The sequence below is a fragment of the Electrona antarctica genome (genome assembly GCF_951216825.1).
Source record: "Electrona antarctica genome assembly, chromosome: 5".
NCBI classification, from domain to species: Eukaryota; Metazoa; Chordata; class Actinopteri; order Myctophiformes; family Myctophidae; genus Electrona; species Electrona antarctica.
In genome coordinates, this window is record NC_136810.1 from 24,223,724 (window position 1) to 24,248,505 (window position 24,782).

At 44.1% G+C, this 24,782-nt stretch overlaps 1 protein-coding gene across 1 annotated transcript in view; it reads right to left on the minus strand.

Moving 5' to 3' along the window:
- Nucleotides 1–772: 772 nt before the first annotated feature.
- The window catches only part of LOC306923907 (A disintegrin and metalloproteinase with thrombospondin motifs 20), a gene marked incomplete at its 5' end in the record, with an annotated part of 154,198 nt that continues 130,188 nt past the window's right edge, over nt 773–24,782 (minus strand). The window contains 10 exons of the mRNA XM_079502253.1: nt 773–1,348; nt 2,183–2,287; nt 2,967–3,058; nt 8,239–8,372; nt 9,111–9,205; nt 9,876–9,970; nt 12,631–12,760; nt 13,428–13,679; nt 14,626–14,796; nt 18,412–18,585. Coding sequence (XP_079358379.1) covers nt 1,259–1,348; nt 2,183–2,287; nt 2,967–3,058; nt 8,239–8,372; nt 9,111–9,205; nt 9,876–9,970; nt 12,631–12,760; nt 13,428–13,679; nt 14,626–14,796; nt 18,412–18,585 — 1,338 coding nt within the window. The 3' untranslated portion in view covers nt 773–1,258. The remainder of the gene's footprint in view (nt 1,349–2,182; nt 2,288–2,966; nt 3,059–8,238; nt 8,373–9,110; nt 9,206–9,875; nt 9,971–12,630; nt 12,761–13,427; nt 13,680–14,625; nt 14,797–18,411; nt 18,586–24,782) is intronic.

The window sequence follows — 24,782 nt, forward strand, 5'->3', positions numbered from 1 at the left end:
TGTATAATACATCTCTGTAGAGTGTGGATGCTTTGTGAGAGGTAGAGGGGGTTGCAGGCGCCTACTGTAGGCCCCGAGACGGAGGCGAAGAACGAAGAGTTATGGAGGGACAGTACTGTACTTGGCGTCACACCTGAACTAAACTACCGTGTGATAAGAGATGAGAACCTCCCCTGCGTGACCTATATGATACATCACATGCAAATACACAAGTGTCACTTGTCATACCACCTTCATGCTGCCAGCTGGCAGTAGTCAGACTCCGTATGCCTTGTTTTCAGTAGTAATATAAAAGATAAATAGAATCTAGTAATGCAAAACAGTGAGAACTAACATGTTTGTTTGTTTGTTTTCTGTAGTGGTTCCAGAAGGCTCACAAACCCCTCAACTTTGACCTTTGAGATAAGGCAAGTCTGGGAGGACATTAGTAGAAACACACGAAACATCACGACTATATTTGCTAAAGTCATTTCCCTAAGTGTTGAGCCTAAGACTCACGTCAGGACGTTTCTGATCTGCAGTGACATCTCTCTCATGAATGTTTCGTCAAATACTTTGACCAGCCCCATTGGCTTACATTGCACACAAGGCAGAAAGGCGTGACATTCTCACCAATCATCCCTCATAAAATATCCAATGTCATCACACTTCTTCGTTATAAAATTCTGTTTGCAGATGAACTTGCATTTATTCTACAGTTTCATTCTTTTTTTCTTAAGTTGGTAATGGATACGAGCACCAGCTAAATGCTTAAATTGTGATAAGACAACTATTGTTGTTCCACAGAGTGCCATGAGCAAATGTTTTATTTATTAGATGAGAACCTCTCACCTTATGACAGGATTGTTCATCACAGTTAGGTACATGATCTCCCAGTGCGGCAGCTTTGATCGATTCATTGTGTCTCTTTTGAATGAAGTGACCTGTGATCTGTGTTTTGAGTTCCAGTCGATGACTCCTTTGAGAGTCATCCCAACACCGAACACACCAAAACACTTGTTACTTCTTCAGCGTTTAGCCGATCAGAGGTTTGAATGGAGTGTTTTTGTCCAGTTGTCTTTCTTTCAGCAGTCTGTAGGCTACTTTAGCTGCCATTTAGGGAACAGATGATGTTAGGATGTTAGACATCCATTGTCCACTTTCACAGATGAAATATTCAGGGCTCCGAATGAGAAATATCACCATTGTTGCTCGTTCCAAGTGGGCCACTGTTTCCATTCAAAGGTTCTTGATGAGGATTGGTCCCAGCTTTGGACCCTCACTGTACTTGAACGAGCAGGCCATTGTGAGTGTGGGGAATGCACTTCCCACAGAATCCACCACAGCGACCGTAGATTCTTGTCCCGTCCTACAGATTGGGAGAGGAAGGAGAGAGAGGAATGGAGTGGGGTCAAGGAGGAGCTTTTTTCCACACAGGGAAGGGAGCTTACATGCATGGCACCACTGGAGGATTCTTCCACAGTGAATCACACCCAACAAACACAAGCGATTCAGATCACATCTCACTGCCAACCATCTAAACTATGTACAGTATGTCAGTCTTCAGAGACAATTAGACCTCAGTAAAGTTTGATGGTAATGATTGTTCAAATACCATCGTTACAACATCTGAACAGCAACCGCCTACAGTTATAGACAGTGGTTCTCTCAATCCTTTCTGGATCAGGGCCCGGCCCACTTGGAAATCTTGAAAGTGTTCGCGGGCCTCGCGGCACACCCATCTGGCCACTCAACGCGGCAGCTGAAATTTCGGCTGCCGTGTCAACTGTCAAGTGGCCAGTTGAGTGGGGGGGGGGGCGCGTGTATTTTCAGAGCATGTTTATTTTGAATGATAAATCGATTGTATTCCACCTTGGATTAATGAAACTAAACATAGTATACTTTAAGAAAGTTCCTATTTATTGGTCATCATTAAAATCGTAGTGTTTTGCCAATTATGTGGGGGCCCACTCGCAAAACCCCCCTCAGCAGTGGTCAACGGCTACAGGTTGAGAATCACTGATGCACAGTAATGTAGTCAGTCCAACAAACACACAAAGACAATTAGACCTCAGAAAATGTGATTGTTCAAATGCCATCGTTAAAAGATCTGAACACAAACACAGCCTACAGTAAGACGTACTATACTACCAAGGCCATACAGTATACATACTGTACACTGTATGAGAGCTTAAGTTCTTACCTCTGATCGGTGGACTTTGACTGAAACGTAGTTTCCCTGTGACGTCCACTTGGTGGCCTCAGCCACCTTAAGACCGGTCCCAATGAGACTGATGCTGAACTGGCCCTGTGAACAAAGTACACAGCAGCTGATTTACACACAGGGTTTCTCCAGAAACAAAAAATTGGGTCACACTCACAGTCAGACCCATTTTTATGCGAGTAAATATCTTATTTATTTATTTTACGATTCCTATAGCTCATCATCTGTTTTTACGTCCGGAGTCTCCCGGTCCAGTACAGGATAGACGGGCGTCCTTAAGGAGAAGTGGCTCAGATCTGAACGCATTCGATTTGGCGTTAGGAACCCATTGCGACCGCATCAGTGTTGTTTTTGGCAGGAGCTTTTAGTTTTAGTCATAGTCTCTTGAATAGCTTCCATTTAGTTTTAGTCACCTGGAATGTGTTAAGTCTAGTTTTAGTCGACTAAATATCATTATATTTTATTCGACAAAATCTACGGTTGATTTAGTCGACTAAAATGTATTTTGGCGGGCCTTGATGCCGTCGTAATGACAGATTTTACACTTGCTGAAAATAGCTGATCGACAACGCGTGTGAGCTTGTAGATCAGCTAATTTCAGCATGCAACCAAGTGTAAAATGACTTATACTGGATCGCTTGTCCACTAGTCCCTTTCTAACATTTTAGCCTAGTTTTTATTTGTCGACGAAAGTGTTCCTACATAGTGAACACAGGGTCAACACTCCACTGCAGATATAATGTATGAACAGTATGACACCTACCTGTGGACACTTGGCTGCACTGTAACAGTCTCCTGCTGTAGCGAAGGGCACAGGTCGTCCCAGGAGGGTGTGGGAGAACTGCAGGTCTGTGGCTAAAGAGCACAAATGGACAAAATGTGCAGTTTTAAAAAATAAATAATAATAATAACACTATCGAGTGCCTACTTGCTTGTTGCACACAAGTAGGCCATAAATAGTACTGTAGTGTACTGTCGACCGCTACAAACTGTCAAATCTCAGCTTCTCTGTGAAAGAAGAACATGAATTACCTTCATGTTCTTCTGTTGAAGAACATGAAGGAACATGAAGGTAATTCTATTTAAGCATTTCAAATTCATTATTTCGTTACGTAATTAACAACAATTACGTAATGTTGTAATTAATATGGATGAGTGACGGCTTTCGATGGTGACGTATATGTTGATCAGTGTCGGGTGGATTAAAGGAAATGCCTCTATGTATATATGTAATTTGTAAATTGATTAGCGGTATACTGTGGTTACTTTGCGTATGCCCCGTTTGATGCGTATGTATCGTAGCAGCATATGACGTCAGGGTATAACTGGTACAACTAGCTCTCAATGATGACGTAATAAAGATGTGGATTAAAGGACCCAATGCCAGGGTGTAATTGGCTTTCGATGGTGACGTAATGACGATATGTTTTAGTGTCGGGAGGATTAAAGGTAATGCCCCTATGTATACATGTACAGTATGTAATCTGACACCACTGCCATATCAAGCACAAGTACGTCATTACGTCATACGCATGAGTGACGGCTTTCGATGGTGAAGTATATGTCGATCAGTGTCGGGTGGATTAAAGGAAATGCCTCTATGTATATGTATATGTAATTTGTAAGTTGATTAGCGGTATACTGTGGTTACTTTGCGTATGCCCCGTTTGATGCGTATGTATCGTAGCAGCATATGACGTCAGGGTATAACTGGTACAACTAGCTCTCAATGATGACGTAATAAAGATGTGGATTAAAGGACCTACCCAATGCCAGGGTGTAATTGGTTTTCGATGGTGACGTAATGACAATATGTTTTAGTGTCGGGAGGATTAAAGGTAATGCCCCTATGTATACATGTATGTAATCTGACACCACTGCCATATCAAGCACAAGTAGTCATTACATCATGCGCTGGCACGGCGCATACACATCAAAGCATCGTTCATGTGAACTACTCTGTCCACGGTTATTCATTGCAATGAAAAAAAATCGCTATGATCATCCGCGACGGCTATCACCGTTGGCGAGCACAGGTTGAATGCATGCTTCAAGCCGGCAGGCAGTCGTGGTCGCCGCGGGGGTGACAAACCGTGACATGATACTATTACTCACTTTCACTTCCACCATTTCAACAAATAGGCCGTATACAACCCACTCCACATGAACGATATTGATGCAATCAGGAGATTTTATGGGGGGTCCGACATTCTGTGACTTTTAGGATCCTCCGAGTTCTTAGGGGTGCTGGCTGCTGGTGTTTTCACACCACCCAAACCATGCGCTATACAATTCTCATAATTTCAATAGGCCTAAAGGGAAACTTTAGGCCTATTGACACTGGGCTCACTTACTTCCTGGACTACATGTTGTCTCAGTAAGACAGCCCTCCCCCTATCCACAAGGAGGAGCAGTGCACCAAAGCATTATGGGAATTCTAGTTCAGAAAGGAAGTGAGCCCACTTTCGATGACATCAGAGACACTAGGCTCACTGCTAAAATCTAAAATATCTAAAACCACATATTACACACATAAAGACCCCCAGGAAAGTGTTCTAAATCTTCTAAACATCATTAACATACTGTATATATTTTTGCAAAAAGGGTGAAGTGTCCCTTTAAATCATAAACATACTATTTCACATGAACGATGTTGGTGAAACTAAGATATGGGGATACTATTATACATCGCAATCGCATCACGTTTTCATTATAATACTGCTGGGTTGAACACACCGTCACAGCCTCGCGCTGCAATTGGCTAAAAGTTTAAATCCCCCGACGTTCCGAACAGTAAACTCTAGTGGATATAAACAGTCCCTTCAGCCTGTTGCAGGAGAACACCTCAGCATCATAATATAGATAGAGGGAAAAAAGGCCAGAATACATTTATATTTAAAACTTTGGCTGAAAACTTGTCTATATCACCTTTAATGTTTGTGTTAGGGACAAAATGACATAAATTTCCCTTCATTGTCAATGGTGTTGTTTGTTGTTTGTTTAACAAAAAAAAAACATTAAACCTGTATATAGGAGGGGCTAGCGCCCCTCAACAACAACTTTCTTGTATGGCAGATTTCAATTCACCGAAAAAGTGGCTTCAAAATCGTCTGTAGAAACCAATGGGGGATGGCTTTGTCCATATATTTTACAGTCTATCTATGGGGTGAATCCAGTGATAGTGAAGTGAACTTTTTACAACAGTGTTAGAAGTGGGTCACGTGTTCAGACTGCACTGCACGGTCAGTCACGCATGTTAACCGTGACTAGTGCTCGTTTCCCCCAGCCTGGCTTCACGTTGCCTATATGAGATGATGATAACGTCCCTAAGAGTCTCCACGCACGCACAAGCTGCATCTCCTCATAACCTTAGCCTTCATCTTGAACTCATTATTCTCTCTCTCTCTCTCTCTCTCTCTCTCTCTCTCTCTCTCTCTCTCTCTCTCTCTCTCTCTCTCTCTCTCTCTCTCTCTCTCTCTCTCTCCCCTCTCTCCCCTCTCTCCCCTCTCTCTCTCTCTCTCTCTCCCCTCTCTCTCTCTCTCTCTCTCTCGTCAAGCTGCTGTGAAAGCTAAATTAGTACCATGCAGAGGGTGGGCCCAGCTAGGGACGGAGGGAACATGTGCTGACCCCCTGACCAGACATGGGAGCACGGGGTGGAGGACTGAAAGGGTTCTAGGTGAGGGCACTAGACCAGTGGTTCTCAAACCTGTTCGTGACAGGACCCCAAATTGATGTGCACTTGGCCGCCACAGACCATCTGAAAAGGTTTTGTACCTAGGACCCCCCCCCCCCCCCCCCCCAGAAGAGAAAGAAAATATGCAAAATATGCAAAATATGTGAGTTTGTATATCTGTGTGCGTATGTGTGCGTGTGTGAGAGTGTGAGTGTGAGTGTGAGTGTGAGTGTGTGTGTGTGTGTACGTGCGTGCTCACGTGTACCCAGGCCAAAGAAAACAAATGTGAGGTGTTACATCCCATTACGATGCTTGAGCAGAAAATCCCAAGCATGAGTGTGTGTGTGTGTGTGCGTGCGTGCGTGCGTGCGTGCGTGCGTGCGTGCGTGCGTGCGTGCGTGCGTGCGTGCGTGCGTGCGTGCGTGCGTGCGTGCGTGCGTGCGTGCGTGCGTGCGTGCGTGCGTGCGTGCGTGCGTGCGTGCGTGCGTGCGTGCGTGCGTGCGTGCGTGCGTGCGTGCGTGCGTGCGTGCGTGCGTGCGTGCGTGCGTGCGTGCGTGCGTGCGTGCGTGCGTGCGTGCGTGCGTGCGTGCGTGCGTGCGTGCGTGCGTGCGTGCGTGCGTGCGTGCGTGCGTGCGTGCGTGCGTGCGTGCGTGCGTGCGTGCGTGCGTGCGTGCGTGCGTGCGTGCGTGCGTGCGTGCGTGCGTGCGTGCGTCCTGGTGATGTGTGAACCCAGGCCGCTGAAAGACCATTATCTTGATAGGGGAGAGTAAAGAAAAGTAACGGAAATTGCATGTGGACAGAACTTCATTTGCACAAGGCATTATTATAGGTAATACAGGGGCAAGGGGCGCACAGAGGTTACAACAATATTGTTGTGTAGTCCTTATTGGATGATTTATACCAGTGGTTCTCAAACTTTTTCAAGTGTGTCCACCCTGAGACTGGGAGTTCGTTTTTGATCCCCAGCCGGGTCATACCAAAGACTCTAAAAGTAAAAATGGGACCTAATGCCTCCCTGCTTGGCACTCAGCACCAAGGGTTGTCCAGGGGGTGTACTTGTACATCAAGCTGCCTCAGAAACAGAAGATAGGCCTTATAGTCCACTTGCCAGAATGTGAACCCAGGCATGTTGAGTACACCAAGGTTTTATGTTAGAAATGTTTAGTATGGGTCCCCAGCATGTAGAAACTGCCGGATGCTAACTTGCATATGTTGAGCAATTTTCATAATTGGTATATGTGACCATACCATGAACAACCTATAGAAGGCAAAACAGTCAAAATTTCATCATGCTTTATGTAGCATGTGACATGTCAATCTGGGGGGTTTTCATGATGCTGAATCCATTCCAAGCATTAGTTTTGCAAAAAACACTCCTTTGGCTAAAACGGCCATAGCCGTCATCACAAATGTGATGATGTCAGCACATTTGGGCTATGGCTGTTTTTAGCCCAATGAGTGTTTTTTTTGCGAAACTAATGCTTGGAATGGATTCAGCATCAGGAAAACCCACTAGATAATCTAGACATGATCATGACTAAAGCATGATGAAATTTTGACTTTTTTGCCTTCTATTCACCTTTTTCTTACAGCCCATAGTTCATTGCGTTTGTGTGTGCATAAGTTCCTCTTTCTCTTGCTATGTTGCCAGTTTTGCAAGAGAAACAAGTGGCCAGGTCTATGAAAACAAGCACAAATGAAAATAGCGGATCTACAAGCTCACATCGACACAATTGTGAGGTTGTATCCGTTATTTAAAAACACATTGAGAATAAATCAAAATATTTTGAATATTTTTAAAACATTCTTTTTTAAAAAGGCACAAAAATATGTTCAGATGGATGTCTGTGGACAATTACAGTACATAATAATCTGGGGTTCCTTGATGTGAAGAAATGTGGAAGCAAGCCCAAATAAGTAACTACTATACACTTTAGAATCAAGCCAAAAAAAACATCAACCAGCAAATACCAATAATTTATTTGCAAGTGCCTTTACAGAAAAAACAAGGCAAAGGTTGCTTATAATAAGCAGACATGGCAACACGGCCTGAAGGAAGCAAAGCACACACACAAGGAGCCCCAGTACCATGGCGGGTAAAAACGTGGATAGGTTGTTAATGGTATGGTCACATATTATGCCAATTATGAAAATTGCTCAACATATGCAAGTTAGCATCCGGCAGTTTCTACATGCTGGAGATCCATACTCAACATTTCCAACATAAAACCTTGGTGTACTCCGGGTTCACAGGCTCTATGGGCTGGCAAGTAGACTATTATAGAGGCGTCAGGGCTTGGAAAGGCTTTCTTCTTATTATATGAAGTGCAGAGTAGTAATAATGATGACTATCATGACTCACTGGTGATGCGCATGGAGACCAGGTCCAGACGCACTTTGCTGAAGAGCGTGTATCCGGCTGCAGAGTAGTCGTTCCTGCAGTCGCAGTCCGGTCTTCTACTGCCGTTGTACGGACATTCAAAGGGGTTCAGCAACCTTTGGGTTCAATGGAACATCAGGGCCATTTTACTAAATATAAATAATAAAATGTATTTTTGTCTGTATGGTATTGAATGAAAATACAATATAACTATCTATCCACACTTCTTTTTTTTACATTTAGAGTATAATTGTTTTAACTTTTAACACCTTTTTCTCCCCAATTTAGTAGTTATGCCAATGTATTCCTCCACACACACATTTCTGTGTTGTCACTGCTGTCATAGCCTACTGACTCACCCCTCACCTGCCAGTGAGGAGCCCCCTCAGGGAGGACGTAGAGCCTTCGTCCTACTCCTCCTGCCCAACACTCCCTGCTGACAGGTTGTTCTTTTAAGCTTGTAGATCTGCTATATTTGTTTCCTTTTTAATGCTGAACCGTTTTGGACATATGAGGTTTCCACCTGACAGAGACGATATGCTTTATTCCACAATTCGTCATACAACGTCGTCTATACGACAAAGCATAATAAGGATGGGCAGGTTGAAAGTGGCTAGCTTCTTATATAGCTAAGCTACATATCTGCTCAACACTGTGATTAAGTCAATGAATTGCATTTTTATAGCGCTTTTCCAAGTGCTCAAAGCACTTTACAATGGTTCATTGGTAGGTGAAGCGGCGAACAGTCAACGCCAGCATCCTTACTTCTTCCCACATTCACACACCAATGGTGGCAAGCTCACACCGAGTAACTCATTGGAGGCAATGTAGGGTTCGTTCCGTTATGCACACACCTGTATCCATACACCTCAGAGTAGTTGTCGGTCTGGCCACTGCGCAGGGTCACATACTCCTTGGGTGAGTCGGTCTGCATCTCAGCACAGTAGATCTAGAAATCACAAGGAGACAACAGATTATAAATCCATCTCAGCACAGTAGATCTATAGATCACAAGGAGATAGGGATGGGGATGCTGGCTGATAACCGATGTCGATATGATCTCATTCTGTATTAAAAAAAATATTATTATTTTGTCCATTCTGAAAAAGGCATATAAACACTGAATTCTTTACTCTTCTGAATTCATTACTGAATTATTTAGTATTTTTATTTATAATTTGTTCCGACTTGTTGACCCTATTGAAAGCTTCTCCAGAAAACACTGAGGGCTCCATTTTCGTCACCACTAAACCCCTTATCCCTAAACTTCTTTGCCTTTTTTTTTTTTACTATTTTGAAGAACATTTTTGAATAGTTTAACTATTCAAACATGTGTTTAGCGGTGACGAAAATGGAGCCCTGAATCTGCAGCCTTCATAATCACAAAAGGCTTATGTATGTTTATGTTTCAACATAATTATTATAAAATAAAATATAGACAAAAAACATTATTTTGACATCGGCTCGATACCTTGGATATCTCCCTACAAGGAGACAACAGACTATAAGTCCATCTCAGCACAGTTGATCTAGATCCCAAGGAGACAACAGTCCTGCAGGGACCATTCAAGCTTGGAGTCATGACGTGTGGCAGATTAATATGGACAGCGCAGACCCACCTGTAGGATCCGTGACTTGACTTTGAGATAGTATTCCCCGTCCATCCTCACACCCTGACTCATCTGGACTTCTCGGCAAGACGTGAACAGCTGGCCTATAGGGAGGACAAACAATTATGAAGCCCTCGATGAAATGATAAGACAATAAACCCCACCAAAAAGAAAATAGTAAACATAGTAGAAACCCTCTATTTTAGTTTTAGTCATAGAAGTCTTGAATAGTTTTCATTTAGTTTTAGTCACATTTTAGTCACCTGGAATGTGTTAGTGTTAAGTCTAGTTTTAGTCGACTAAATATCATAAGATTTTAGTTGACTAAATCTACAGTTGATTTAGTCGACTGAAATGTATTTTGTCTGGCCTTGATGGTGTCGTAATGGCTCATTTTACACTTGAAAATAGCCGATCTACAAGCTCACAACGCGTCACAGCGCGACGTGTTGTGAGCTTGTAGATCAGCTATTTTCAGCATGCAACCAAGTGTAAAATTACTTATACTGGATCTCTCATCCACTAGTCCCTTCCTAACATTTTAGTCTAGTTTCTATCTGTTGACGAAATTGTCAATACATTTAGCTTAGTTTTAGTCATAATAGCCTAGTTTTCATTTAGTTTCCATTTAGTTTTCGTCAGTGAAAAAAGGTAGTCGACGAACATTTTTCGTCTTAGTTTTAGTCGACAAAAACAACACTGGGGTGTATCATGTATCCCACCTCCCCACCCATCCATCCCCTTTTGTGTGGCAGGCACACCCACGCATCAAACTCATAGACTTCTTTGTGTGTGTCTTTGTTTTAATGTCTGGACACATATACATACTACACTTTATACATTCATGAAGTCGCCACACTACATGACTTCGTATGTATACTATGGGCCGCAATGGAAACAAGCTGTCAGCTTTTGTTTTGCGCTATCCTTTTGATTATGGTGGGTGTAAAATAGCTCGAACCAGTGCTGATTATTTCGTTAGGACCCGCTACAGTGGTGTTCGATACGAACTTAACCGGGATGTGGAAACCTCTACTTCAATGCTCTACGAGTTGCTTAGCCATTAGCCAGTTATTCTGTCTCATCTAGAAGACTCGTACCCAAGGTAATACAAGCCATTCAAGGTATATGGGTTGTAAAGCCAGATACCTTGATTCGTATATGTTGACCTGTTGGAGATACCGCGTGCGTTGCCTGGAATCTCAGGTTTAGAAGCCATGGGAGCCGCCTTTTATGCTGTGCAAGTCTAGTGTTACGATGATGTCACCACTGTCTATATCCATCTTTGGAGTTTCTACATTAATCTGATGTCAGCGCTGGATATCGCTGTTGTCTCCATATATGGGACTATGGGTTATCCCATATATGGAACTCTAAGTGAAAGCCTTCGCAACAGTGGGTCAGATGTAGGTTATTACTTATTACTGTCTTTTCATGATCGATGAAGAGAAACCACAAAAAACAATGAAACCCAAAAAGCTAGTATAATCTGGCCACTTTAAGCCATTAAGACCTGAGGCTGATTCTACAGAATCTCTTCTAAATCGTAAAGGTTTTCTAAAAAACTTATAGTGATGCTCAAACTTTTTCATCTCAAAGACCCCCAAGTACGTATGTATATTTGGCTAGTTCCCGCCCCCCTATCTCAAAATATTTTGTCCCAGGGACCCTCAGAAGCAAAGATTTGAGTAAAAACAAATTGCTTTAAAAGAATAGATATATTCAAAGATTTGCACGATTTTTCTATAAAATAATGATTTTAAGTTCAAATCCAAAATGCCACAGGTAAAAGAGAAAAACCCACTTATACTGTACATTTTATTTCCATTTCTCGTGTTGTCCCATGGTACAATGCGGAGGCCAGATTTCTCTGATTAGCTGATTAGCATTAATACTTGACCGCTGAACTGGCTGTCACTCGAGCATATCATTTTAATTCCACCAGAGCCTGACTTGGCAGCGGCCGTCGGGCGGCCCAACGTTCCAGAGTGAACCTCAGGGCCGCGTCTAAACATCTGAAAATGTGGGGAACGAACCTGCAAACCTTTTGGCTTGCTGCCGCATTTTAACTTGCAACACAGCTGGCACACTTCTCAACCCCGCCCCCATGGGGCAGTTTACAACTACAATTTACAGAAAACTGCGTGCAGACTATTTTCTACTCTGATTATGTCCCATAATAAGCACGCTATGGAGATTTTTAAAGTCAAGGTTCTGCCCGGCGTGTTAAAAACATAAGTTGACTTTCAATAAACGCAATCAGATATGGAGTTGGCTGCCATATCTGGCGCAGTCAATTTAATGACATTACTCTACACATTTCTGTTTGGCATGAAGCACTAAACAGACCAGAACACTTGGCCTGCATGCTTGATTGGGGTTATATTGTTCATAGGTGCTGCAATAATAGCTGTAAGTACATGCAGAAGGAGAAGAGAAGAGAAGAGAAGAGAAGAGAAGAGAAGAGAAGAGAAGAGAAGAGAAGAGAAGAGAAGAGAAGAGAAGAGAAGAGAAGAGAAGAGAAGAGAAGAGAAGAGAAGAGAAGAGAAGAGAAGAGAAGAGAAGAGAAGAGAAGAGAAGAGAAGAGAAGAGAAGTGTCTAATAAATTATTAGTGGCTAATAAATGTATGGTTGCAGACCAAAAAAAAAAAAAAAAACATCTATATTTGTGATGTGTTTGGGGTTACATTTGAACACTGGGCGGTGGCAATTATCATCCCCCCAAGTGACACCCCCAAAGAGACCAGACCAGAACAGAACATACATTCTCGCTCTCGACATGCAGCTTGGGCCTCGGGTTTGTCAGCTGGACTGCAGTGCTTGGACGGCTGGCCTTTGGGTGTCACACACCACACCCCCCGCTCCATCACGCCCGCCCCACAGGTCTGGGAACACTGGAGCACAGAAAGAGAAAGGCGAACAGCACTTGTCAGTTGAATAGTTGACAGTTCACGTGTATCGAGTGCAACGGTTCTGGCAGAAACAGTATCTTTGAAAAGATCACCAGCACTCTGCAGGCGCAACAGATCACTCCTGGATGTTTCGTCCAACAGCTATTTTCACTATTTATTATATTTGTGCGACACTCTTGGATGACAAAGTGGGGCATGAATTTACAAAAACATAAATTCATGCTCCATCATAAGAATGTGTAATTTAATTAGAAGCACTGTGAAAAGTTCAGCGGCAACTTGGGCCAAATTTCGCTAAATTAGAATTTCAAAGCCAGTGACTCGGGGCAAAACCTCTGTTAAAGTACGGCATATTTAGCTATGCTCTCTGCATAGCTAAATAATGACCCTAACTAACGCTTAATTTATACTCCTTGGCATGACGCCTTGCATCATTAGCTCCAAAATCTGTTCCTTGCGGCAGGCGACAAATAAAAACTTTCAAGCTTAAACAAGTTTTTGACTCACTCATACAGGCGCGTGCATGCGCTCGCGCACACACACACACACACACACACACACACACACACACACACACACACACACACACACACACACACACACACACACACACACACACACACACACACACACACACACAGTACTGCACCTTGCTCCACGGACCATCTTTCCAGTAGGCGACATGTGGACAGTCTCTGAGGAGGCACTGTCGGGTGGCCTCAGGGTGGGGCTCAGGGCAGTGGGTGCTACTGGCAGAGGGCTGGGTGTGGGTGTATGGGTGCTGCTGGGCCTGGGAGGAGGGCTGGGTGTGGGTGTATGGGTGCTGCTGGGCCTGGGAGGAGGGCTGAACGGAGCAGGACACCATGCGCTGCTGGTAGCCCACCCCACAGCTAGCAGAGCACTGAGCAGCATGCACGACACACGCACACGCACACACACACACACACACACACACACACACACACACACACACACACACACACACACACACACACACAGGCAATTGGCACACATATCAACTCTCTTCAATGGTGTCTTGATTTGATTACGACAATGATGTACTTTTGACTCCACTACATTTCTCGGAAAGGGAAAAGTACATTGAATTAACCACTTATAGGCCCTATTTCAAATAAAGTGCAAACAGCCGCTCCTATAAGCTCACAACGCAGAGCAATGCAAGCTTATGTCTCTGTGATTTTCATATTTTTGGAAAATGTCTGGAAAATCTGGCCACAGATTTTGGGGGAAATGTCTGTATTGATGTATTGATATTGTAAAAAGAAAATGTAGGTTTGTACTTTTGAATACTTTCAAGTACAAAATTGTAATATTTGATGAGTATATACTTTAGATTCAAACACTGAAGTTGAGTAGGCCTATCGTACTTTGCCGACCACATTAGCGCTGGGAAATTAACAGTAATCCAAACTGATAACCAAACTTAATCTTGCTCGTGTAGGTTAAATCGGTTAAATGAGAAACCGTTTTGTATCAAGTAATCGAAAAATGTGATGTCTAATCACTTGTTTATAATCGACTAAATTGACTCATCAAATTAAGTGTTATGTTTTGTTAAAATAAGTGTTGAATAGCTCTATACTCTAATAGTACTCAGTCCTCAGTGTCCTCAATAGCCGTTCTACAAGCTTGTAGATCGGCTATTTTCTAAATATTTTTTAAAACATTCTGCACAATGAGTACTTTCTACTTTTGATACTTTAAGTACATTTTGATGCCAATACTTTTGTACTTTCACTCAGGTACATTTTGAATTCCAGTGTTTTACTTGTAACGGAGCAGTTCTACATTGCAGTATTTGAGTACTTTTTTCCCCACCACTGTACCTGTGACCACTGTCCCATCATCCAGGTGTAGTGGCAGGGCGCTGCGCTGCAGGGCCTCTGCAGGACGGGACGGGACGACGGCTCACAGTACCGGTCCTGGACCGGGGTCCTCCCTGGACCCACGCACCCCACCTCCCTGCTGCTCACCCCCTCACCACACGTCACGTTACACTGCAGAGCACAGGCGGAAGGACACATTTTAAGGCTTATTCATATAGTAAAAGCAGAGAGATGTGTTGGGGTCAGCGGTGACCATGAATATAGGCTATGAATAGGCCTTTACTCAAGTACTGTACTGTATCTTAAACAATTCAGAGTAAGTTTTGCTTCACTTGAGTATTTACATTTCAATATTTACAGAGAGACGGAGACAGAGATAGATAGACATTTTTCAATACTATGGTATTCTACTCCGCTACATCTCAGAGGCAAATATTGTACTTTTTTGCTCCACCACAATTATTTGAAGGCTTTAGTTTTAGCTCTAGTTACTTTGCTTTACTTAATTCTTACTAATAATACATTAACCACTTACATATGTCCACGGACCCCAAAGTGGGGTCCGTGGACCCCTGGGGGCCCGCAACGCATAGCCAGAGGGTCCGCAAAATAATTCTGTTTTTGTTTTTGTTTTTTTGCCTGTGAATTATGGTATGTGTGATACAGTATGTGAGCTTACCATAATAACAGTAATCATATTCCATCATTCAAGGGCCTTTGGATAGAAATGAAACAGACTCCAGTCACTTTCAGTTAGAGTGCTGCAGAGGCTGAGTGTCTGTGACTGTGACCAGCTGATGGTCGTTGACGCTTAATTGATGCATCAAGGAAGGCAATTATGTTTCTGCACTGTCAAATAAGATAGCATCTTAAATAAATGTTGTGAAAATGTATGTTGTGACTTTGATTGAAAAGTTTTAATACAAATAGTTCTAATGGCATCTACATGTAAGGTTGCAAATATGCTTATCGGTGTTGCGAGGATGAGGGGGTACCTGGAAAGAATTCTTCCCCCCCAAGGGGTACCTGGGCCAAAAAAGTTTGGGAACCCCTGACATATGTGGTTAATGTAATATGTCATTTCAAATTTTGAAATGGGACATAAATCAGTCCAATTGCGTTGGTGCTTTAAGTTGGTGCTATTGTGATGCCAGTACACTTGAACTTGTATTTCAAGTACATTTTGAATGGGGGAGGGAGTATTTTCTTTTTTATTGCAGAATTGCTACTTTTAATCAAGAGGCAGTGCTGCTGGGAGACCTGTTGCATTGTCAGTGTCTGGTTGTAACCAGAGGGGGCAGTGTTGAGCTTCCAGCAGCAAAGCATAGGGAGCTCTCACCATCTTTGCAGTGTCCAGATGGACAAAGACAGCAGTAAAGAGAAGCTGCTCTGTCTGAATGCATTATGAGCTGTATTTCATAGACATGTAATAGCGCTCATTGTTAAAATAAGTATTGTATGACAGTGACTTGAGTACACCAGTTCAAACCACATGGTTCAATTAACATTGCTAACAAAACGCAGCAGCCGGGTGCAGGATACCTTAGTATGTCCAAAACAGATCCTACAATACAAAACAATACTTCTCAGGAAATGGGGAAAACAATTAACTGTCTTCCAATGGATCCAATGTAGTTATTATTTAGTCACAACAAGCTGTTTGTTAATACTTTTCTTAAACCCCACAGACACACTCAACTTTCAATGTCACTTTCAAATATTTTTAAAAAGTCGCTCAGAATGCAATCTTGTAGACCGGCTATTTTTGCTACTTTTGCGTGACACTCTTAAACAATGGACATTCATTATACGAAAATAAAAATAAACACAACTTGAAACATGCGTGGAGAATGGAGATACAGGTTTTTGTGCCCGCACAGCGTTATGTATTGTATGACAGTGTGACTACAACAGTCTCAACCATATGGCTCAGTTATCATCGCTAACATAAACCGAGAGACAAATCATGGATGGACAGTTACAGCTGCTTTGACCCCAAGTCCACTGATGCTTTATGAGGCCGATCACGTGCGACGACAGAGACCGGGAAGTTGAAATACATCCTGCATGCGGTAACGTGGCGTATGTTTGAGTGTGCAGCGTATAACGATGATGATGATGAAAACATTGGCCCATTTTGAGGCCAAACAGTGATGATAGGAAGGAGGTTGTAATTAAAGGAGGAAACACAAGTGGAGCTCTGTATTAGTGCACCCGCCCCTCCCCCTTTGCAGTACGAGGACCTAACTGACAGTGTGATGTGTAAGTCCTTAAATGGCATCACTACTGAGGGTCAAAGCAGGAGAGAGAGAGAGAGAGAGAGAGAGAGAGAGAGAGAGAATTGTGCTAGCATCACACAGCATGTGCTACTCAGTGCTACCACATGCATTGGGCCTCATGTTTTAATGCATTCGTTCTCAACCTTTCCAATGTCAAGGACTCCCAATGAGACCATACATAAACCGACACAGTATGATAAAGGTATAGGCCTATTGTATCTTTGGGACCCGTTCTACACTGTAAAATATAAAACGGATCAATTTGGTTCCATTTGTACACTGTACATTTGTACACTGTACACAAATAAAATGACATCAACCAGGACCTAATATGTGGTTTGTGAAACAGTGTGAAAGGACCCATTAGTGCCGTTTCCTAAACAATTAACAGTGACACAATATGTAAAATGATGATGTTTTAGTCAAATTGTTGCTGCTGTCCTACATACTGCCAACCAGGTGAAGAAATCACAGATTGCTTTTATATGAAATATCTGAGACTATTGAGATGTTATGGAAGATGCTTAATTCTGAACAAATTGCTAGTTTGACCACTTCAAATGCTCTAATCTTAAAATAATAACGGAGTGACGCATTGTGAGAGCTAATATAGCTAGGCTGATTTCGATGGAATCCAAATGACTGAAATCAGTTGTGGCAACTGAGAACTTTAATCCATGGATTCAAGTGGCTTAACGTGTGTTGAGTGCCAGCACACACAGCTGGTGCTCTGACGATCTACAGAGCTCTGTGAGTGTTTCCCCTGCCAAAAAAAGAAAAGAAAAACCTTGCGAGATGATTTAACATCTGTCTCCCACACTAACATCATCTTCATTGAAAACACAGACTTGAAAGGTGCCTGGTCCGTCAACGGATATATGGAGATTAATTAAGAAGAGAAGGCAACTCTGTTATGACGTCTCTCGCGTTCGTTGCCGCTAGGGCCGTCGCTTTGTCATCATGATAGCATGTTTCCAAAACAGCTGTAGGAAGAGAGGAGTTGATAAAAGACAGAGAGAGAGAGAGAGAGAGAGAGAGAGAGAGAGAGAGAGAGAGAGAGAGAGAGAGAGAGAGAGAGAGAGAGAGAGAGAGAGAGAGAGAGAGCGAAGATAGAGAGAGAAAAGAGAGATCAAAGAGAGAGACAGAAGAGAGATAAATAGTGAGAGACAAAAGAGTGATAGGGGAAAGAGAGAGAGAGAGAGAGAGAGAGAGAGAGAGAGAGAGAGAGAGAGAGAGAGAGAGAAAGAGATCGAAGAGAGAGACAGAGATCGAAGAGAGAGACAGAAGATACATAGATAGTGAGAGACAAAAGAGTGCTAGGGGAGAGAGAGAGAAAGAGACCAAGGACTATTTACGTGAGAAAGCATCTGAAATGGAAACGGCTCTCCTGTTGTGGAAATTCTCCAGACAATGTCTCCACCTGATTCCCTGGACATTTTACAGAGTACACCTCTAGAGGCACCTCAGAAGAAAAGACTGAAGACAGAGACAGAGAGAGGCTGCTTACATCTTGCCATTCTCCAACCACCCAGGTGTAATGGGTGCATTCGCTGGCTTGACAGGGCTGGACGATGGCGGGGCGAGCGAGCATGCCACACAGCTCCTCTCTCACCTTCCCGGTGCCCTTCAGCCTGCAGTAGATGTCTCGCTTCCGGACCCCGACTCCACAGGTGACAGAACACTGGTAGAGAGTAGAGATGTAGCCAAAATGACACACACGCACATCAAAACAACAGAACACTGGCAGAGAGTAGAGATGTAGCCAGAATGACACACACGCACATCTAAACAACAGAACACTGGTAGAGAGTAGAGACGTAGCCAGAATGACACACATGCACATCAAAACAACAGAACACTGGTAGAGAGTAGAGACGTAGCCAGAATGACACACATGCACATCAAAACAACAGAACACTGGTAGAGAGTAGAGATGTAGCCAGAATGACACACACGCACATCAAAACAACAGAACACTGGTAGAGAGTAGAGATGTAGCCAGAATGACACAAACGCACATCAAAACAACAGAACACTCGTAGAGAGTAGAGATGTAGCCAGAATGACACAAACGCACATCAAAACAACAGAACACTGGCAGAGACACAAACGCCACATCAGAAACAACAGGAAACCTAATAGGCTACTGTGTGAACAGAACACTGGCAGAGACACAGAGAGAATTACACAAACGCAGGCACAATGACAAGAAGCCCAAGACAAACAATATAAAACCAAGAGTCACTTTACTCACTTAAAAACTCACTTCCTGTATCTGTGTGATGTGAGTGGCTGCCCATTTATGGTTCTCTATCTCATGACCACAGCTTTAAAACTACATGGGTCATTATGAAGAGGACTCTGGACATCATTACACTTGCATTTGATGATTTACAATGCCTATTTTGGGCATGTCATAGGCAGGCATTTGCATGTTAAAAATATATGTACTGTATGCATACTGTGAGCTTGTACTGTAGATTGCTATTCGTCGTACAACAAATATTATAGTGCTTAATGGAGCACCTTACCCAAGTCAAGTAATTTGGTTCCCTTTGAAACAGCTTCTAAATACACTGCTCTAAATGCACTGCTCCGTCTCTCCGCCATCTTGGCCTAAATGGTACCTTCTTTCTAGCCGACATGCCATGTTTGTTTGCCCGTGGGACCAACCTCTCAATGTGCCATTAATACTTCAGAAACATGTTTAGTTTGGTCTGCTGACTGTGCATCTCCGCTATGAATCACCTTTAACGATGTGGTCCAACCATACAAAGCAGCACGCTAGCTTTGTTGAGCCATGTTTCTGGGTTCACAGTCACACGTGGACCAGGGTCTTATCTATCACAGCATGTCTTTGATGTCCTTTGGGACAGAATACCTGCATAGTGAGGGAGCCCTCTTGTTTTGTGTGCTCTATGTGTGCCTATGACTTCTCCCTAGCCCTTTTTCGGATATTGGACAGGACAGCAACAGACACTCAAAAGAAGTAGAAAAAAATGGAAATTATGTGTTTTATGTATGAACTGTATGTCCACCATTCCGAAAATTCTCTGTACTTCAAGGCCGATTCGTACTCCGGGCGTACGATGGCGGCACGTGCCGAAAGTCGCCGCCATTCTAAGGCATATACATCCACTGCGCTCTCAGAGGCAAATGTTGTACTTTTTTACTTCAAATATTTGACAATAAACACACTTTTTGTTTTGTTTTTCTTCTTACTAATTATTTGATCGGCCCAAAACATTGTGTTTATTGTCATGATTTGTCACAAGCCGAGTTGGCTTTGTCCGCAGTGTAAACGTCTTTAAATAAATACTTTTTGAAAAGTCTATGAGGAAAATGAACGGGGAATTCTCTTCCGGGACTCTCCTCGTCATGAAAGGGGGTGGGACTACGACGCTCTATTTGAAAATAGCCAATCCACAAGCTCTACAAAGCGTCACACCACGATGCCTTGTGAGCTTGTACTGTAGATCAGCTATTTTGGAACGGTTTTAACAGAATAAGAAAAACACGTTAAAATTAAAAAAAACTTGTGAAATCAGACATTCTTCTGCGTGCATGAGTTATTTTTGTTTATATGGACACAGGATGTTTTTGTACATTACATTTTGAATAGAAGACATTGACATTCACTTGTAACAGTGTGAGATGCATGGAGCATGGCTTTAGTGTTACACTGATAAGGCTGATTTCCATGCAGACCTTCCCGTGGACCTTTCTGCCTTTCGGATCACGACGAGGCCCTCCGTGATTGTGCACAGCCGGACCAGTGTGTGCATTACACAGAGTAGGGTATCGCGTTTCCAGAAGTTTCCAGATGTATTTGCGTTGCTCGTTTCTCATTAGGATTGCATGTTATCATTGCAGGGTGTGTGGCTGAACAAACGTGGATGTTGGGGGGGAATTTTGCGTGCGTGTGTGTTTTCTTAAGACTTTCAATTTCTGGACCGAGAACAAAAGTAAATCTGACCCCCGGACAAAGATGTAATAAACAAACAGGAGGGGAGGCCTTATTCCTTAATATTGTCAGCAGAAGGAAACCTTGTATCTCCATATTTCAACTTTTTATGTTTTCTCTGTAAATGAATGCATACAAGAGTGTTGCCCTAAAGTAGTGAAAATAGCCGATCTACAAGCTCACAATGCGTCCTGATGTGACACGTTGTGAGCTTGTAGATCGGCTATTTTTGGACATACAAGGTTTTCGGCCCGACACCATCCTAAATGTGAAAGCGAGAGGCCCACCGCCATGCACTATTGGAGCTGTTGTTGCGACCGGTTGATAACTGTTACGGATTTAGGAAACTTGATTCTAATCTGGCTGCAGGAGATTTATGGCTTTCCTTGTTAGAGATGACACACAGGCGGAGCTGAAAAATGAGGAGACTATTTGATGTCTGTGCGTTGAGTAGCTCCAGACCTTAGCTAGCAATCTGCTGGCTATCTGCAATGTGTGTGTATGTGTGGGGGGGGGGGCAAACGGTGTTAAGGGCACACACTGAAAATAGCCGATCTACACACTCACAGCGCGTCACCCTGCGATACGTGGTGAGCTTGTAGATCGGCTATTTTTTCAGACGCACGACTCGGTGCACGACTACATAATAAATCAGGTGTTACCAATGTGAACTGACGACAATTCATGACAGACAGTTATGCTCTGTTGTATACTTCGCTCTACGGCTCTTACGTGGAGAAAATAGCCAATCTAAAAGCCCACTGCCCACATTCTTTTACCTATTTAAATGGGTTCCAGAGTTATTTAAACAAAAAAGAGCCACTTAGAGACTGTAAAAGCTTACAGCGTTGTGAGTTTGTACTGTAGATCGTCTATTTTAGAAAATGTTGAAAACTTTTTAAACAACTAGTAAAATGGGACATTCTACATGAGAGCACTTTGACTGTTGGTACTTCAAGCATATCTTGATGCCAATACTTTGAATACAGGACTTTTACTTGTAAAGGTATTTCTACACTGTGTGCTATTGCTACGTTGTACTCCTTAAAATGAGGTATGGACGGAGCACGTTCTTACACCAATGGCGTACATGCCAAGGTGAGTGTGCGTGTGCGTGTGCGTGTGCGTGCGTGCGTGCGTGCGTGCGTGCGTGCGTGCGTGCGTGCGTGCGTGCGTGCGTGCGTGCGTGCGTGCGTGTGTGTGTGTGTGTGTGCGTGTGTGCGTGCGTGCGTGCGTGTGTGTGTGTCTAATGGGGGTCTGCTTTCGTGCTGCTGCTGCTGAGGTTTTCATAGTTGTCTAAGGTATGGATGTTAAGATATAAAACATGTCTTTATGCTCTGGCTGAGGATTTCATGCTTACTGGTGGTATGTGTGGAGGCACACATGATTACTTCCAGACACCAGGGAGGGAGGGAGGGAGGGGGGGGGGGGTGGGGTGGAGCGTCAGGAAGCTCGGGGTTTTCTCAAGGTGGTGATAAGGAGGATTGTCTGAGAAATTGATTGAAACATTTCCTACCATGCAAAAAGCAACATTATCCATGTAAAAATGGTCGTGTTAAACTTTAACATTAACCAAAAAAAGCTCTTCTTTTTGGACGTAAGAGGTTTCCACCCGACAGCGACAGCGAGTTGTTCTCACTGTAAGAATGCTGCACTGCTCTGTGTCTATGTCTAGTTTGCTTCTGGACAGACCAACCCCCTCCCCCTCCCCTCCCGGTGACCTTGTCAGACCGTGACAAAGCATCCTTCCACTGTCTACTGCTCAACGTCTGCGTGATAAATTTGAGTCTTTCACGTCGTCTCTCTGTCGGCTCCCCGCAGCTGACTGCTGCGCTCCCTTCCCAGCGGGAGTCTATCTGAGACAGACGTGTGTCAAGGCTCCACCAGCCTGGCTGGAGGAGTGGCCACTCTAGCAGATGCCATACATGCAAGGCAAGCTCTGTGTGGTCGGTCCACCTCCACCACCACTCCCCCCATCATGCCTGGTCTCTTCTTGCTCTGCCCATGCAGTGTCTGTTTGTGCTGCAAAACCCTGGGGAGCCTATGTCATTCTGCTGTGCCTGGAGACTCTATGTAACTCTGGATGCCCACTCTGCTGAGCCTGGGGACCCTATGTCACTCTGAATGCCCACTCTGCTGAGCCTGGGGACTCTATGTCACTCTGAATGCCCACTCTGTTGAGCCTGGGGACCCTATGTCACTCTGAATGCCCACTCTGCTGAGCCTGGGGACCCTATGTCACTCTGAATGCCCACTCTGCTGAGCCTGGGGACTCTATGTCACTCTGAATGCCCACTCTGCTGAGCCTGGGGACCCTATGTCACTCTGAAAGCCCACTCTGCTGAGCCTGGGGACCCTATGTCACTCTGAATGCCCACTCTGCTGAGCCTGGGGACCCTATGTCACTCTGAATGCCCACTCTGCTGAGCCTGGGGACCCTATGTCACTCTGAATGCCCACTCTGCTGAGCCTGGGGACCCTATGTCACTCTGAATGCCCACTCTGCTGAGCCTGGGGACCCTATGTCACTCTGAATGCCCACTCTGCTGAGCCTGGGGACTCTATGTCACTCTGAATGCCCACTCTGCTGAGCCTGGGGACTCTATGTCACTCTGAATGCCCACTCTGCTGAGCCTGGGGACCCTATGTCACTCTGAATGCCCACTCTGCTGAGCCTGGGGACTCTATGTCACTCTGAATGCCCACTCTGCTGAGCCTGGGGACTCTATGTCACTCTGAATGCCCACTCTGCTGAGCCTGGGGACTCTATGTCACTCTGAATGCCCACTCTGCTGAGCCTGGGGACCCTATGTCACTCTGAATGCCCACTCTGCTGAGCCTGGGGACCCTATGTCACTCTGAATGCCCACTCTGCTGAGCCTGGGGACCCTATGTCACTCTGAATGCCCACTCTGCTGAGCCTGGGGACCCTATGTCACTCTGAATGCCCACTCTGCTGAGCCTGGGGACCCTATGTCACTCTGAATGCCCACTCTGCTGAGCCTGGGGACTCTATGTAATGCTGTCAATTTTATTTGTACCCCACTCTCATTTGGCGAATTCGATTCATTCGAATATTTAGCCTTCTGCACTAAGCAACAACGTACCCTCTTCATCCTAGTGTACCGCCCTCCCAAACCAAACTGCTCTTTTCTTAATTATTTCTCAGACCTACTTTCTCTACTTATGCCCAAGTTTGACAGAGTCGTCCTCCTGGGCGATTACAACGGCCACACCTGCTGCCCCAGCAATGCTATAGAAGGCTATAGATTCCTCAGCCTAATGGAATCATTTGATCTTACGGTCCACCCAACTGGTCCAACACACAAACTAGGTCATACTCTCGATCTCGTCATATCATCTGGGGTGAACATCTCGAATATTGAAACGAATGCCATTGGGGGGGGGGGGTTCTGACCACTCTGTCATTGTCTTCAATATGTCGTCCGTTCCCCCTTCCACCAAAGTATCGGCCCCCACCCGCTCTCACTTCATTAACCCTTTAACCGCCACCAAATTCTGTAATATTTTTACTTCCACTGCAACTCCTCCAGCCCTCCACCACTCCCCCAGTGACCAACTCAATTATTTTAACACTGTCTGTCAGGTCACACTTGACACAGTAGCACCCTATAAAACCCTGTCAAACTCTGCCAATAATTTGTCACCCTGATTTAACGACCACACCCGGGCCCTAAGGAGAGAACTCAGGAAAACGGAACACAAATGGAAATTGTCCAATTGAATTGTGTTTCATGAGCTGCTAAAAGACCTTTTGAAAGGATATAATGATGCAGTCAAAGCCAAATATTTTTCTAATATAATCTCAGAGAACTACAATAACTCCAGAACCCTGTTTATCGACCAAGTTATCGCGGGCCCCAGACCCGCATTGAGGCGTCCCCTGACCGTTG